This window comes from Malania oleifera, chromosome 3 (assembly GCF_029873635.1).
Source record: "Malania oleifera isolate guangnan ecotype guangnan chromosome 3, ASM2987363v1, whole genome shotgun sequence".
Taxonomy (NCBI): domain Eukaryota; kingdom Viridiplantae; phylum Streptophyta; class Magnoliopsida; order Santalales; family Ximeniaceae; genus Malania; species Malania oleifera.
The window spans coordinates 42,118,870-42,134,839 of record NC_080419.1 but is presented as its reverse complement, the minus strand read 5'-3'; the positions used below and the strand labels follow the sequence as shown (position 1 = coordinate 42,134,839).

At 38.1% G+C, this 15,970-nt stretch overlaps 1 protein-coding gene across 4 annotated transcripts; it reads right to left on the bottom strand.

Moving 5' to 3' along the window:
* Positions 1 to 531: 531 nt before the first annotated feature.
* LOC131150282 (uncharacterized) lies at positions 532 to 7,841 on the bottom strand. Of its 4 annotated transcripts, none has more exons than XM_058100892.1 (5): positions 7,229 to 7,835; positions 3,277 to 3,381; positions 3,100 to 3,156; positions 1,145 to 1,474; positions 532 to 834 (listed from the first exon to the last, which is right to left on the bottom strand). In XM_058100892.1, exons 1-4 carry the CDS (start codon positions 7,598 to 7,600, stop codon positions 1,145 to 1,147), a joined length of 864 nt encoding a protein of 287 aa, XP_057956875.1. In that variant the 5' UTR covers positions 7,601 to 7,835; the 3' UTR covers positions 532 to 834. The 4 variants fall into 4 exon arrangements, with proteins under 4 accessions (XP_057956875.1, XP_057956877.1, XP_057956876.1 ...); XM_058100894.1 differs by having other exon boundaries at positions 7,235 to 7,835; XM_058100893.1 differs by lacking the exon at positions 532 to 834 and having other exon boundaries at positions 942 to 1,474; positions 7,235 to 7,841.
* Positions 7,842 to 15,970: the final 8,129 nt, after the last annotated feature.

The window sequence follows — 15,970 nt, the reverse complement described above, 5'->3', positions numbered from 1 at the left end:
TTGCAAAAACAAATAAAACACAGAAAACAGAGCAAAAAATAGAGATGATTAGCAGTGGGGTAGGCTTCAGCTTCGAATGATCGACGACGAAGAGGGAGATGGAGGAGGTTCCTATGGGCGGGGAAACATGCAAAGCTCGCTACATGAATTAACAATTTATTTATAAAAAGTAAGATTTAACCGGCACGTGTCAATCAACGGCAGCCTGATATTTTAAAACTCAAGTCTAGCAAGTTTTCCTAAAAAACTCCCTGTGAGTTTTGGAACGCGAGAAAAAATATTCCCGTCAAATTGTTATTTAATATTTTATTATAAAAAAAATTTAATAAAAGGAAAAAACTCTTTTAACATTTCATTCCAAATATTAGACATCTATCTATACACAAATTTTCACTACATTTTTGTTGTCTTTACAAAGTTACGCCTAGACCTCCATATGGATGCTATAAAGCACGAGATTCATAGATGGTCAAAAGAACGAGTATGGAGTATGGAGTATGTAAACCATTTGGTGACTGCAAGAGAATTATAGATCATGTAAACCATTTGGTGACTGCAAGAGAATTATAGATCCAAGGTGTTATCTAAGGCGTTCCAACAATATATGCTGCAGCCGCTCTGCACTAGTGTACCAAGGCCATAGATTAATATTTAATAGCATGAATAATACACACAGCTGTTTCCTGTATAGCTGGAAAAATTGTTATACGGGCTGGTCTTAGTCGGGCCTTTTTCTCTTTTCACAAGGGAAGCTGTGGACTGAAAACGAACCCAAGACCTAGGGAGGCTTGGCCAACCATTCCGGTCCAGTTTGCTAACTACCAAATTCTACCACTGCAATGAGGCAAAAGCAAAAGTAAATTACCTTTCCCAAGAAAATGTTATGGGAATCAAAACGTAAAAGGATTGAAAAGCATAATACAGCTCAAGAACAGAAAGCGGACAATTTTAATTGGTTCAGTTTATTTATTCCGCACAGCATACAAACATGAAAATATGTTCAGCTACTTTATACATGTCATACACAAAGCTCTATTCACACTGTAGTTACCCAAACAAAACACTGCGAACTCATTAACATGGGGCCTGCAAGCAAAAACGTTACCCGAACAACAAATCTACATATGTGCGGAAAGGAAGTCACCTAACTAACTGGAAACACTGGACCAGTTCCACCTTCCTTGTAAGCATCGGGAATGCTGGTGTAGCAATAAAGCCGATTGGACATTTCCCAGCTCCAGTCCTCCTTCCTTGACACAAGCATTTTTGGCCAACGGTTGATTCTCACATAATGTTCCCTAATCTGTCCATCACCCAGAAAACTAGTGACAATAGAGTAACAGGCTTCATGGCCACCCCATACCCTGTCACCATGGTCTGCAGTTTGACTCCCATCTTGATGGAAGCGGCGGCGCATAGGAGGGCCACTGCCCTTCCAGTAAGGATCAAGCTCTCGCCAATAATCAGGAGCAGCCTGACGGCAAGAGGATATCTTGTCAGTTACTAGTCAATTGGCTTAATGGCTTTATTTGAAATAGCAATCATTGTGCGCAACCAAAATACAAAATAGCAATAAAACGGCAGCTGCTAATTTTGGGGCGAAATCCAGCGGAGGGAATATCACAAAATTCAATAATCAAAGAGGAAAATATCACAAAATATTGTAAAGGAATTATAAGGACAATGCATGAAGAGAATTATGGCAACTATTAGTTAATGGGAGGGTTAAAAACTGAGGAAAAATCATGCACACTCAACTCAGCAAAGGCTCAATCCCAAACTGCTGGGTAACAAAACTCATTCGCAAGATGCAAAAGAATCAAAAAATCACATTTGCCGTAAATTCAGGCCCCTTATGTTCCACAAAGAAGTTAAGATCTTTTACTGGTATGGCAAAATATGGAAAAAAGTTTAACTATAAATGACAAAAACACGTAAATTCAGGCTCCTTATGTTCCACAAAAAACTCAATATCTTTTATTCGTATGGCAAAATATGGAAAAAAGTTTATCTATAAATGACAAAAACATCTGGATTCACACGTCAGAAAATTTATAATAGCCCTACCAATCAGTGTTTTAAAAGGCGAAGGTGTAAGAGGTGGCGTGTAAGCATTTTGGGACTATATTTTTTTAAATAATAATAAATAACATTAATTTATCTATAGTAAAAATGAGAAAAATTTTAGAATAATGAAAAAATAAATAAATTATTATTTTTAAATATCATATAAGCCAATTTTACATAATAAACACAAATAATATGTTAAAAAATAAGCATGAGGCACATTATAAAAGAAGGGAAAACCCAAATTAAAGCATCCTCCACTAAATTCTAAATGACCAAAGTTCGGAGGCAGATCAAAATGGAATCCACAACACATCAGAGAGAGAGAAGCTTAGAGGAATCGCCAGAGAGGGAGAAGGAGCTGGAGGAAAGCTAGGAAGCTTTGTCAAGTCGTGGAGGAGCTAGGAAGCTTCGTCAAGTCGTTGGAGAGGGAGAAGGAGCTGGAGGAATCGTTGGAGAGCTACTTCGGGTCGTTGGAGAGGGAGAAGGAGCTGGACGAATTGTCAGAGAGTTACGTGGGAGAAGGAGCTGGAGGAATCGTTGGAGAGTTACGTTGAGTCGTCGGAGAGGGAGAAGGAATTGGAGGAATCATCTACGGAAGCTTCGTTGAGACCATCCAGAAATGCGTACACCTTCCAATTTGAGGCATAAAATGTGCGAGCTTTTTCCCCAGAGGCATACGCATTTTAGGCTTTTTGCCTGACCTATTACACCTTAGGGCATTTTAAGCCCAAAACGCCTCAAGGCGCACCTCAAGGAACGCCTTTTAAAACACTGCTACCAATACAGGAAGGTAAGATGTATCCCACCGCTGACGGAATGCTTGGTTACTCGAGTATTGATGCACAACCAGACTTGCCTCAAAAAGGCAATGTCATGGGAATTATAAAAACACATACACATACAGAGATAGACAGTTCAAGTTCATGTAAGCTTCAATCTGCTGACACACAACATAATGCTTCTAAACCCCAAGCAAGGGGCAATATTGAAGAAAGCATACTTTATACACCTAATTTATAAGGCACATACCTCGGTAAAATGGAATTCCCAGACATGATCACACAGGTCATCCCTTGTGATGCGGGTCTGACATCAAGTTTTAGGTGTTAGGAAATGCTACCCAAGCACAAAAAAATTGTTGAGTTGAATTTGTGAGCTTTTGTATGTGTGCAAAGAGAGAGAGAGAGAGAGAGGCTGGTTGCTCACCCGTTTGCCATCCATGACAGAGAGTGAATAAGCTGCTAACATTGGCAATCCCCGGGCTTGTGACACACGGGGTATATGTGCTTTCCCATTCCATAACTCCTTGCACTAAAAAATAAATAAAATTAGCATACATTAGTGCAGCTTTTATCACTACTCTTCCATTATGAGCGACAAAGTTGACATGTTTCATTGTTCAATGCATGTAGTATGTAAAAGGCAGGCAAATTATCATGAGGTGAGGGTAAGCAAGTGAATAGAACAAGATAGAAGACAACTTGTACCAATTCCAATAACGAAGATAAAACACAAAAAATAGATCACATGCAACCAACAAAAAGGAATTTAAGTAGAGTCGGTGCAAAGCCAGTCATCAAACTTCTTGTGGGGTGTTAACAGAAAAAAAAAGCTAATAGTTCAAGATGAAACCAAATGGCAAGACTTGAATGGCTATTTAAACAATTTTTATTTTTTATTTTTGATTTTTGCAAGGTTAAACAGTGTAATATATTACACACAACAAAATCTCTTCATGCCTGTGTGAGCGTGTGAAGGGAAAAATTAATGATAACCCATAAATCATACAAGCTCATTGAGCAAACTATATCAATAGAGAATATCCCAGGTGAATATTGCTTTATTCTCACCAAATAAACAAAAAAATGAACGAGAAAATTATCAAAAATATTAACCTTCAAAGGGTATCCATATCCTCAAGAACATCCATTTATTATCACCAACATCAATGAACTAAAGAGGAAACAATAATCAAAGGCTTGAATGACTTAATGAACAGGAAAAAAACACACAAACACACACAAACATAAGTAGATTTGAAGAGTTGCAAGCTAAATTCAATTTTTTATGTTAAGCACTTTTCCTATATCCTCTGATCCTCAAGTCATTCTTGTGGCATTTGCTATGCCTGCTCTAGCATGCATGCTCATTCCTTTGAACATTGCCATGGTCCAAAGTACTCTTGTACCTTGGACAGCAACAATACATATAATCAAGATAGAATAAAGAGAAATAAAATCAGATGTCACCAACAAAAGAAAGGCACCCAGTGCAAAGCATTTTAGGGAACTAAAGCCTAGCTGCTTTATCCAGCACCATTAATGCAAATTTAATCTAATTAGAACAGTAAGAATCAAAATCAACCTCCAGCTAGCAACCTTTCCACTGCCGATTTATGATCAATGAATGGAGGGCCATTCATAGTATAAACCTAGTAATTGATTGGATTAGGTTTGAGGCTTTTTTCTTTTTGTGATTAGTAATTTGAAGGACTCTTTATACTAATGGAAGGCCTGAATTCAAAAACATATGAACAGTACACAGAGGGGCAGCACAAGCAACACATGGAGTTGACAATCAAATGATAATTAAATAGCAGCACTGGCCAAAGTCCCATTGGGTCTCAGCATTATATATCGGTTCTCTTGTAATGAGTGTCAAGTGTGATGCTATCCCCCTTTTTTTTCACCATAGTTACCCAGTTAATTTTTACTTTCAGAAATGAATTTAATTCAGTTATTAAATTAACTCACTACTCTATGCTCAGTGTCTATCTTTTGCTACCCCATGCAAACCGGTGTGAGACTCAAAAAGATTCGAGGAATGAAGCAACTGTTCTAATTGTCAAAAAGATTGCAAAAAGAAGAAAAAAAAAAGTACTCAGCCAACAAACACTGATACAGACAGTCAATTCTCAAACACAAACAAACTGATGCTCAATAATGCCAAATGAAAACCAGTAATCAACATGCTACTCAAATTGTCAAAACAATTTTTAAGCAAAGAAAGTGGAAAGTGGAAAATACGAAGAAAAATGAAGATAGAAAGAACGGGAAAAAATGAAAAGAATGAAAACAACACAAACTCAACCCAATTTTCAAATTATAGAGAGCTAAAAAACCCCAAATGAGAGTATGGTCTAAAACAAAGCTGAAACTGTAGCTGAATGGAGCTCCATCAAAAGAGAGGACTAAAATCAATATAAATTCAAGGCATGGATCAAACCTATCAAAGGTTAGAAAAAAGTATCAAACTTTCTACCACTACAATAACAATTAATGCTACTAAGAAGCTCCTATAAGCAGCTAAAACACTAAACAGTGCTCAATTGAAAAATGGAAGAGTTAACTCATTGTCTCATATAATGTCATATAAAGCAAATTAAGAGTATTGGGCGTTAAACTTCTAAGGCCATCTTGTCCCACAAATTTGTATGCTCCATAAAGTCATATAAAGCAAATTAAGAGTGTTGGGCTGTGAACTACTTTGGCCATCTTGTCCCACAAATTTGTATGCTCCACTGCTGTAAATTTATTGAACAACATAAGGTCCATCCCACTTTAAGGTGAACTTATCACCCATTTGAAAGGATACCTTCTAGTCAACTGCTCAAGATTAGCGAGCTTGATAACATTCAAGACATTGCAGTGCCTTGAGTGTCTTTTCATCTAATGTTTCCAAATCATGAATTTGAAGATGAGCATTTTCTTCCTCTCTAAGGCCGCCTTGAGTGACAATCCTTAGCAAGGGAATCTGGCAACCCAGAGGAGGTACTGCTTTGACGCCAACGACTAGAGCATAGGCATAGCCTGCATAAGAGTTCTAGGAACTTAATGGCAGAACACTACAATCCTCCTCCAGTGGAAAAAATGTTGTGTTTCTTCACCCAATTTTTTTTTTTTAATTTTTTTTATGTGCTTTAATAGAAGGCTAATGCAAGGCTTTCTCTCTTTTAGGATATAACTTAAGCAGAGAGGCAAAGGTAGGATATCATGATAGAAAGAAGAGTTATAAAGTTTTTCTTTTTCAGTTTCATACCTGATTCAAATGGATTCAAAACAGGACTAGATGTGACCCAATAGGTTTAATATTGAAGGTATCAATCAATTTAGGTGGTGAATCAATTAGTTCAACTAAGATTAAGGGGATTTTTTACGCTTCAATATGGTTCAATTCAATTCAGGGTGGAATCTGCAAGTCTTATGATTCTAACTATGTTTATGGCCATCTCAAGTCCAAGGACGAACTTGATACTCTGTATCATCATTTGAACATCTTTGCATGAGAGCGATTATCGCAGCACATAGCCTTCTTGACTGAGTCGAATAACAAAGATGATACCGATGCTTTATTTTGCTGAGATAACTCATGAGGAAAAAAAAAAAAACAGATCTACCATGGCCTTTAGACTTCAATGAATAGAACATCGCATCAGATCTTCATTGAATTCCTATTCACTTTGAACCACATGCTTAGCAAGGAAATCTACAAGTGCTTGCCCTTCAACAGCTTTATGAGACATGTAATGTCAAACTCTTATAGAATGAGAGCCTACTTTTCCAATCTTCCAGATAGGAATAATACGCAACATGAAATATTTGATAGGATCTAATTGCAAGATGAGATGCGCGGAGTGAGCCTGCAAATAATGCCTAAGCATTTTTTTTTTTCAAATCTAAAATATTAATGCCAAGCTAATCTTTTTAATGGGTCAATATATTTAGTTCAACGCGATTCAAAGTACTAATGTAGTAGAATGTGTTTTCTTCCCTGCGTCAAGAGTATTTCCAAACAGCATTCTTGGGCAACAGTGTAAACCATCAACGGGCACCCCTGCATAGGTGCCTTTTAAATTCGGAGGCTGAGTGTGTGTGTGTGTGTGTGTATACGCTGTTAAATGCATTGATCCAAGAATCATCCCATTCAAAAGGCATATCTTTCTTTATTATTCTGTTGAAAGGTTGTCAATGTCCGGCTAAATTGAATATGATTTTTTTTCTCTACACATCCCAATTGGGTATAAACCAAACACACACAATAATACTAATACAAATAATAAAACATAAACAAGAAAACCTAGTTCATAATCTCCAAAACTTGAACAGACGCGAAAAGATGAAAGAAAGGAACTAAAAAGCAAAGGAAAAGAAGAGGATACAGGAACCTTGGCCGCCCAGAGCCTATCGCTCCAAGCCACTCCATGCCATTTACGGCAAACAAGTAGGGATAGTGCCGCACTGCGCGCGTCCAGGTTACTTAGTATCATAAGCATGATATCGAACCCAAATACTTCCAAGGGCTCCTGAAGAAGCTCCGATTTCTCCTCTCTTTCACCTTCTTCTACTCCTTCTTCTTCTTCTTTCCTTAATTTTTCCTCTCGTTTCCTCTTCATCCCCTTCCCGGTCCTCTCCCCTCCAACGATGTCGTATCCGCAATCAGACAACGCAGATTCACTTCTCGCGCGTTCGCTCCCTTCTGATCCTGTCCGATCCCTCACCACCGCCGTCATCTTCTTTTTCCTGTTCTCCATTTCATCTTCTTTTTCTGCCGCAACGGAGGAGAGGCCTAAATCCGTGGAGAAAGGAGAGGTTTTGCAAAGATTTATAGAGATCTAGTTTGATTGGTAACGTGGCAGCAGATTGTCATTTTGCGTAAAGAGGGGAAAGACTTTGCAGAGATTTATGCAGTGAACAGAGAGGAGAGGGGAAGGGGGAATGAAACAAGGATTAACACGGGATGTCGATAGCGACATAGAGTCCAAGTGTTAGAATGATTTATGAGCTATTAACTCATTTATATAAAACATTTTATTTATTTATGATCCATTTAAACATGAATTGACCTATTTAATTAAAAAAAATGAAATCAATTATTAAATGCAGGGCTGAAATTTATAACTATTTTAAAATATTATCACTACCACAACTTACCATTTTCAAATTTTGATTTTTTATTCAATTAAAAAAATATGTTCATAAATATATATATTGTGTACACATATTCATTCATATTAAATGATTTGTATAATTGATTTGAATCAATTGAGTATGCCCATAATTGAATTGTGTAGTTGCATACATATTTGAATATTACAAATTATATAAAAAATTTATGAATTATAATATTAATTACATAATAAATTATATAGCATAATTTTAAATGAAAATTGTAGTAATACTACAATTACACATGAATTTTAATTTCAAATGATATGTGTGAATTACTTTACAATTACATATTTATATAATTACGAAGATATTTAAATCAAATCAATTACGTAATTATGTACATACATGCATTTTAATTAGTTTGAAAAATCAAATCAAATCAATTATGTACATATATAATTGCGTGATTACCTATATATTCATGTTGGAGATGTGACTCATATTTGAGTGGCATACATGCACCAGGGAAGCATAGTGATGCAAAGAATAAGGAAAGAGGCTGTAGAAGGAAAATCATCGATGGTAACTATCGACAGCTTCAGTCGTCTGCAGGATTCTGCTCTTGGTATCTTTCCGTTGACAGTTTGCCTCAAACCGTCAACGATTTTGTTCACCTCAAGTTATAGATTTTGAATGACGAGATCAGCAGATTGGGAGATTTCGGAGGATTTTCCTTTGGGAATTGCTACAAAAGTGTTTTAGATATAGTATAAATCTTCTGTACCCATAGGGTTAGTATTTAATCAATATTTGTAACCCTTGATGTAAGCTTTATAATCTAATAGTGAAAATCAATTGTTTGCTCCCGTGGATGTAGACACATTGTCGAATCACTTAATTTCTTATGCCATTGATTTTATTGTATGTGATTTCACATTTCTTGCTGCTTAGGTATTGGTATTGTATTTCAGGTTTACCCCTGGTACCCCTAGGTCTAGGTGGATTATGATTTTCCAGGATTATTCTATTGGATATCATTATGAAAAAAAAAAAGGTATGGTAAAATAAGCAGGTCGTTACAGCCCTTCTACTCTTCGCTGTCAAAATTCAGAGCCTCATTGACGAAGAGATACCGAACGAGTTGTAAAATATCAGAATAGGGTTCGTCACCAAAGGAATCGTTTTTTTTTTTTTTTTTTTACGAAATGTGTGGATGATTCGTCGACGAATTAGACCGGATCAAAGGGGCTATTATTATCATTTTTCATTTCTTCATTGCTAAGAAAACTCAAATCTCTCTATCTCTCTCTCTAGGGTTTCGAGCTATCTGTTACCCGAATCGATGATCTGATGTCACTACGTGGATCAAAAGGAGAATCTCTACGTTTATAGCGAATTGGAATTTCATTTCAAGGATCTTTGGGTTTTGATCCAAAATCAAGGTAAGAGTCTGCTTTCATTTCTGGTTTGGTAGATATTTAGTGGTTGTGAATATATTGAAGTATTGTTTTTCGATTTTAGGTTTTGGGGGTCCTATGTCATTGTTTTAGACCAATTAAGTTCGTGTTTTGATTTTCAGGAAATGTAAGGGGTTTTTGTTTATATCAATTGTTTTTGTAATCTAAATTGGTAAAACTATAGTTTACAATTCTGCAGATGTTTTGGTTACTTATTTAGGAAAATCTATCGGGTGAAATTACAGGATTTTCGATTTACCATTCTTGGGAAAATTGGAGGTTTCAGGTATCATCTCCATTTCTATTGGAAAAATTTATATTGGTATAAACTGTGATATAGAGATGACTATGCCTTTGATTATTTTAAACTGTATTTTTGGAACACCTATTTTGTGATTGTTTGTTTACCTAAATAAGTGTGGAATGAGATTATGAATTTGAATAATGTATTTTGTAGTAAAGCGTGCCGGTTAACTATCATGGGCTGTGAATTATTCAAATGAGATATAGGGACGTGAGTTCCAAAATGTTCCAGGTTTTGTGAAAACGCCTTGGCGAGATAATACCGGTGGGAATATATCAAAGCGGGCCGGATTAAAATGCCGTAGGCTGCTATATTGAACCAAGCCAAAAGAAGACTATAGGTTTTGTAGTTTGGCTTTTGCCGAAGGGTGCACAATACCACCTGATCGGCCGGTTTTACCGAAGGGTGTGAAAACACCAGATCTGCACCAGTTTAATGCTGTGGGGGCTACTATGCTTGCTTACCGGGGGCATCAGCTTTTGCCGAAGGGTGTAAAATACCACTAGACTGTCCGACTTTTGCCAAAGAGTGTGAAATACCACCAAACAGTCTGACTTAGGTCGAAGGGTGTGACGATACCAGATCGTATTGCTTTCGCATCGTATGTATACTGGAACTGTATTTGTGAAAATACTAGTATTGTGAAATGTATGTTTACTGTTGAAATAAAACTCATGTATCCACACACTGATATGACCTATTTCTCCCTTACTGAGAGGTGTCTCACCCCTATCATACAAATATTTTTTAGGTCCTTTGAGTAGGGGACACTAGCATCCTAGCGTATTAGGAATGTGGTGGTTGGTTAGTTGTATAGAAGTACTCGTGTAAGTACTGGTCCTTTGGCAGGTTGTCATTTTGGGTTATATAGAGACCCAGGGTTTGTTTTGTGTTTCTTTGAGAAACTAAATCCTGTTTTGTATAGAGTCTGCTATGGTTTATGAATGTATTAGTTGATTTATCCTATTGCGTATATGGTGTATGTGATTGTGTATAGGGTATACGTGAACCCTATGAGGTTGGACCCTTACATTGTATAGTATCATGGACGATTGTATAATACAAGGACATGTTAGGTTACTAAATCACATCTTGGGACCCATTTTCGAGTCCGGGGTGTGACAACTTGGTACCAGAGCTAACCAGGTTGTTAGGTCTTCTAGACTTGGTTAGGCGTGATTATGTGAACATGCCAGAGTATAGGATGTAGGAAATGGGTAGAGTAAGTCGAGGGTTGTCTTGTAGCTAGACAGGGATTCATTGACGGCGTTTTATGTTTTCCTTGGAATGACGATTTCAGTAAAATCATGGCAAACCATTGACGGTTTCATGTTTGTGCGGTAGGGCAGACCTAGGCCTGAGAGTATAGAGTTTAATATGATTATTTTGCAATGATTGTGTTAACTATGTTATGATATAGGAATTCTAATCTATTCCTATACTATTTTCAGTATGGAGCCTAAGGATAGCAACTGGGATAGTAGTTTGAAGGAGACTGCAAGTGAAGGGTCACCCTCCGTTCCTTGGGGTTTGACGAGGCATATTATGCGGGAGATCGGGTGAAGTGTTAGGGGACTGGAGCATCCACCTACAGCTGCGGGTTGTACCATTGAGAAGTTTACCTGCATGCATCCTCTAACGTTTACGGGGGGATCCGACCCAATTGTAGTGGAGAACTGGGTGCAAAAGACAGAAAAGATCCTGAAAGTTCTACATTACACCGATGAGTAGAAAGTTCTCTATGTTACATTTCAGCTGGCAGGAGAAGCTGAGAGGTGGTGAGTGGTTATGAGTCTGCTTGAGGAGCAGAGAGTCGATTCATCAAGGATGACGTGGAGCCACTTTAAGGAGGTGTTCTTCATACTTCCCAGCTTCCTTTTGTGATGCAACGGTGGATGAGTTCTCGAGTCTGACTCAGGGGACCTTGACAGTGCAAAGTTACGCAACTAGATACATCGATTTGTCTCGCTTTACGTCGTGTATGATCTCAAATGAGTACGAAAAGGCTCGGAGGTTCGAGAAGGGTCTGAGGAAGGAGATCTGTAGGTTGGTAGGAATGCTGTAGATTCGAGAGTTTCTTGTTTTGGTGGAGAAATTTGCAGTAGTTAAGGCTGATCTCTTGGAGGATGAGGTGGCATAGGATCAGAAGAAGAGGCCCGTACTTTCTGGTTCTCAAACTGGTCCTAGACAGGGATAGTGGAAGAAAAGGAACTATGGTTCAAGAAATCACTAGAATATAGAACGACAGGGTCTGCAGGGAGATCCATCTTGTGAGCATTGTACCAAGTGCCATAAGTGGCATGATGGGGAGTTCCAGCCATTCATGGGTAACTGTTACCGTTGTGGCAAACCAAGTCACGTATCTCGAAACTGTCCTACATCGATGATTGGTATGACTACACCAAGTCAGAACCGAGGACAGATGTAAGTTCCTCAGGGAAACAAAGCTTAGGCGAGGTGTATTCGCTTACTCCAGCGGATGCAGAACACCTTGGCAACGTGGTGATAGGTACCATGTTACTGCTTTTAAATAAAGCTATTGTTTTATTTGATTCAGGAGCAACCCACTCCTTTATATCTGCGAATTTTATGAAATTGTGTGGGGCTGAAACCCAAGTGATGGATGAGGGGTTGTTCATGGCTACACCGTCCAGGACTGTGTTGTTTTGTAGGAAGATGTTAGAGAACTACCCAATGGTAATTCAGGGAAGATCACTACTAGTGAATCTGGTAGTATACGACATGTACAGGTTCGATGTTATACCAAGGATGGATTGGTTATCCTCCAGTTTTGTGGTGATTGATTGTCATAGAAAAGTGGTGGTACTTAGACCTCCTGGGGAGCAGGAATATAAGTTTGTGGGATCGTGTGTACATTCAACGCCATATATTTTGTCAGCTATGTAGGCGAGAAGGTTACTTATGGACGGTTGTCAGGGGTACCTAGGAACCGCCTCGGGATGATCTGAAGCTCGAAAATTTCCGAGTGGTTAAAGAATTTTCGGATGTATTCTTGGAAGACTTACCCGGTTTACCTCCTGATCGTGAGGTGGAGTTCACTATTGAATTGTTGCCAGGCAAGGCACTGATTTTTAAAGCTCCATACCGGATGGCTCCAACTAAACTTAAAGAGCTGAAGGAGCAGTTGTAGGAACTACTGGATAAGGGCTTTATCAGACCTAGTGTTTCACCCTAGGGAGCTCCAGTATTGTTCGTGAAGAAGAAGGATGGGTCAATGTCAATGTGCATCGATTACCGTGAGATTAACAAGGTAATAGTGAAGAACCGATACCCGTTGCCTTGTGTAGATGATTTGTTTAACCAGCTGCAGGAAACGCAGGTGTAACGACCTGAAGAACAATGGTATTTAAATAATAAAGAGGGAGGGAAACGGAAATAGAAATAGAAGGAGGCAGCAAGCTTTGTTGAAGAATGCTTCGCATTCGTCGATGACATTGCACTTTGGACGTAATAACTCAGAAGTTTTACACAAGGCCTCATCGACAAACATAGGTAGTTTGTCGATGAGCTCATAAGTAGGCCTCGTCGACAAAACCACGCCTCGTCGACAAGAAGATGCTGAGAGGGGTTTTTGGGTAGTCTGAATTTCGTCGACGAGGAGGTAGGGTTCATCGACGAAATTACTTAAGGACTCGTCGATGAGGTGACGTGTCTCTTCGATGAATTCAGCTCTATAAATAGTGAAAACCCGGATTTTTGGTGAAAATTCAGCGCAGAAATCTCTCCACTCTCTCTCTCTCTACGTTTCCCTCCCCTTTCTCTTCGATTCTAACCCCATTTCTCGTCGGCTTGAAGATCTGAGGTCACCACGATGCTCCTAACGAAGTTCTCTTCAAGTCTTCTAGAGCTGATCGTGGGAGAAGTTGGTTTGGGATTCATCCCAAATCCAGGGTAAGGTATTTTATTCAGATTATGCCTTCCTCGTAGTTATAAGAAATGTTGTAGGTAAGAAAATACTGATATTTTGTTTTGGAGGATGTTGTTTTCAGGGTGTTGAGTGGAGAACCCTGCGGGTGTAGGGCTAGAGTTTAGTGAGCGGCTTTTCAGATTTAAGGTAAGGTAAATATGCTATGCTAGGAGTTTTAAGAATGTTAACAAAGATTTCATAGATACATATATATACTAGTTTATTATACAATTTTTACAGAATAAGAGTTTTAATGTTTGTGTGACTTGAGTAGATATTTACCTGATGTAGAATTTATACAGTGTTTTAGCATATCATGTTATATAGTATGTATATACAGATATTCACAAATATTTAACAGACAAATTTATATAGATTTTATTCAGTTCAGTACATTATAGTATTTACAGAATGCCATGTTTTCCTAAATTCCATAATGCACAGTTTATATAGATAATTTATAAAGACGAATTATATAGTTATAGCATCAAGATGCTATAGTTACTCAGATATTACAGTATTTACAGTATATAATTATAGCGTTATGGTTAATTTGGAAACATGATGAGAACAACAAAGATATATATATGTAAATGTACTTATATAGTATCAGATCCCTGTGGAAATATTACACACAGATATAGTTTACAGAGCATAGTACTGTTGCTATATACAGATAGAGTGCAACCACATATCTCAGATAGTGTGTGGATACCATTTAACCATGCTCAGAGAGGATGCAGCTCCCCAGAACGCTGGGTTGAGGGGGCCGGTTAGATGAGGTAGCATCCAGTCCCGAGCTTCAGAGTGAATGCAGTTTGGCTGGGTTGATTTAGTGTAGAGTATGATAACTTACCTGGAGGGCCAACCAGGTTAAGTCCCGCCTACAGGTTGCACAATCCTGTCATGATGGGTCAAATCATGACATACAGAGTCCCAGGAAAAGAGCACAGTTATGTATATGTATACAATTTTACAGCTTTTGTTGTATATAGTATGATATTAGCAGTATGAATGATAGAAAGTTCAGATGATACATATATTTTAAGCTACTATACATGTGATATATGAATTTTTTACAGACTTACCAGATCATGCAATTTCACATACTATTATTATAGTTTTACGACTCGGTCGCCACACACTAGTAATAGCATATTTCCACTTACTGAGCCTCGTCTCACCCCATTACTTTATCATTTTTTTCAGGTGAACCAGCTAGGCGAGCAGATCAGGCTTGCGGATAGGGAGTTTACTTAATTACCCTAATTGTAGATTGAGTTTTTGATAGAGTTTTGTATTTTTGAGGTAGATAATGCTGGAGGGATTTATTTTGTATGACTATGGTTTGTATGTATTGGATTCTGGTATTGTATAGTATAATATAGTATATATATATATATATATATATATATATATAGTTGTATTATTTTTGTTTCCGTTGCTTAGATATGGATATATAGATATTATAAAAAAAAAATGGAGAAATTATGAGGATGTTACATTTTGGTATCAGAGCCTAGGTTGCTAGGTTCTGTAGACTTTAAAGTGCAGCGGGAAACAATACCGGAATATAGGAAAAAAAATATTTGAGGTTTTGTTCTGTGGTCAAGATACAAGATTTTTATGGTGGTTTCTGTGTCTTTCCTGGGGTGACGATTTCAGGAAAACCATTGTAAACTATCAACGAGTCATGTGTTTGGGTTGCATGATTGGATTTTAGGGTTAGGATCAGGAGGGATGGTTAATAGAGAATTTGCAGTTTTAGTTAAATGGAATAAGTTAGGTTTGTATAAGAAATAGGATTCTAAAACGATGTTCTCTATATTTGCAGGATGGACCCAAAAGGCAGTAGCTCTCACGCTAGTGGGATGATCGTGCCGGGCCTTCTGATGTAGAAGGTACGGATTCAGATGTTGTGCTACGTAGTGTAGCTCAGCAAGTTGTGGCTGAGATAGTGCGGAGCTATAAAGAGCAGGGAGGTCCATCTCGAGTTCAGGGATGCACCATAGAGAAATTCATGAAGATGAATCCGCTAGCTTTTTCTAGAGCGACTGACCCTGTAGTTGCTGAGAACTGAGTACAGGAGGTAGAGAAGATCCTAATAGTACTTCACTGCATCGACGAGCAGAGATTTTTGTACCCTACGTATAGGCTGGCAGGGGAGTCCGAGAGATGGTGGATGACCACTAGACTATTGGAGGAGCAGAGGACAACTCTAGTGCCAATGACTTGGGCCCGTTTCATGGAAATATTTTTTGATAGATACTATCTTGCCTCAGTCAGAGAGGCCCAAGTACAGGAGTTCCTGAGTCTGTCCTAA

Bases quoted from the DNA above. Each gene is read 5' to 3' on its own strand.
- LOC131150282 (XM_058100892.1), bottom strand. From the start codon at position 7,600: ATGGAGAACAGGAAAAAGAAGATGACGGCGGTGGTGAGGGATCGGACA. The intron at 3,382-7,228 runs GTATCCTCTTCT...TTTATTTTTTAG, and splicing joins TCTGGGCGGCCAAGGTTCCT to TGCAAGGAGTTATGGAATGG. The intron at 1,475-3,099 runs GTATGTGCCTTA...TCTTGCCGTCAG, and splicing joins GGGAATTCCATTTTACCGAG to GCTGCTCCTGATTATTGGCG.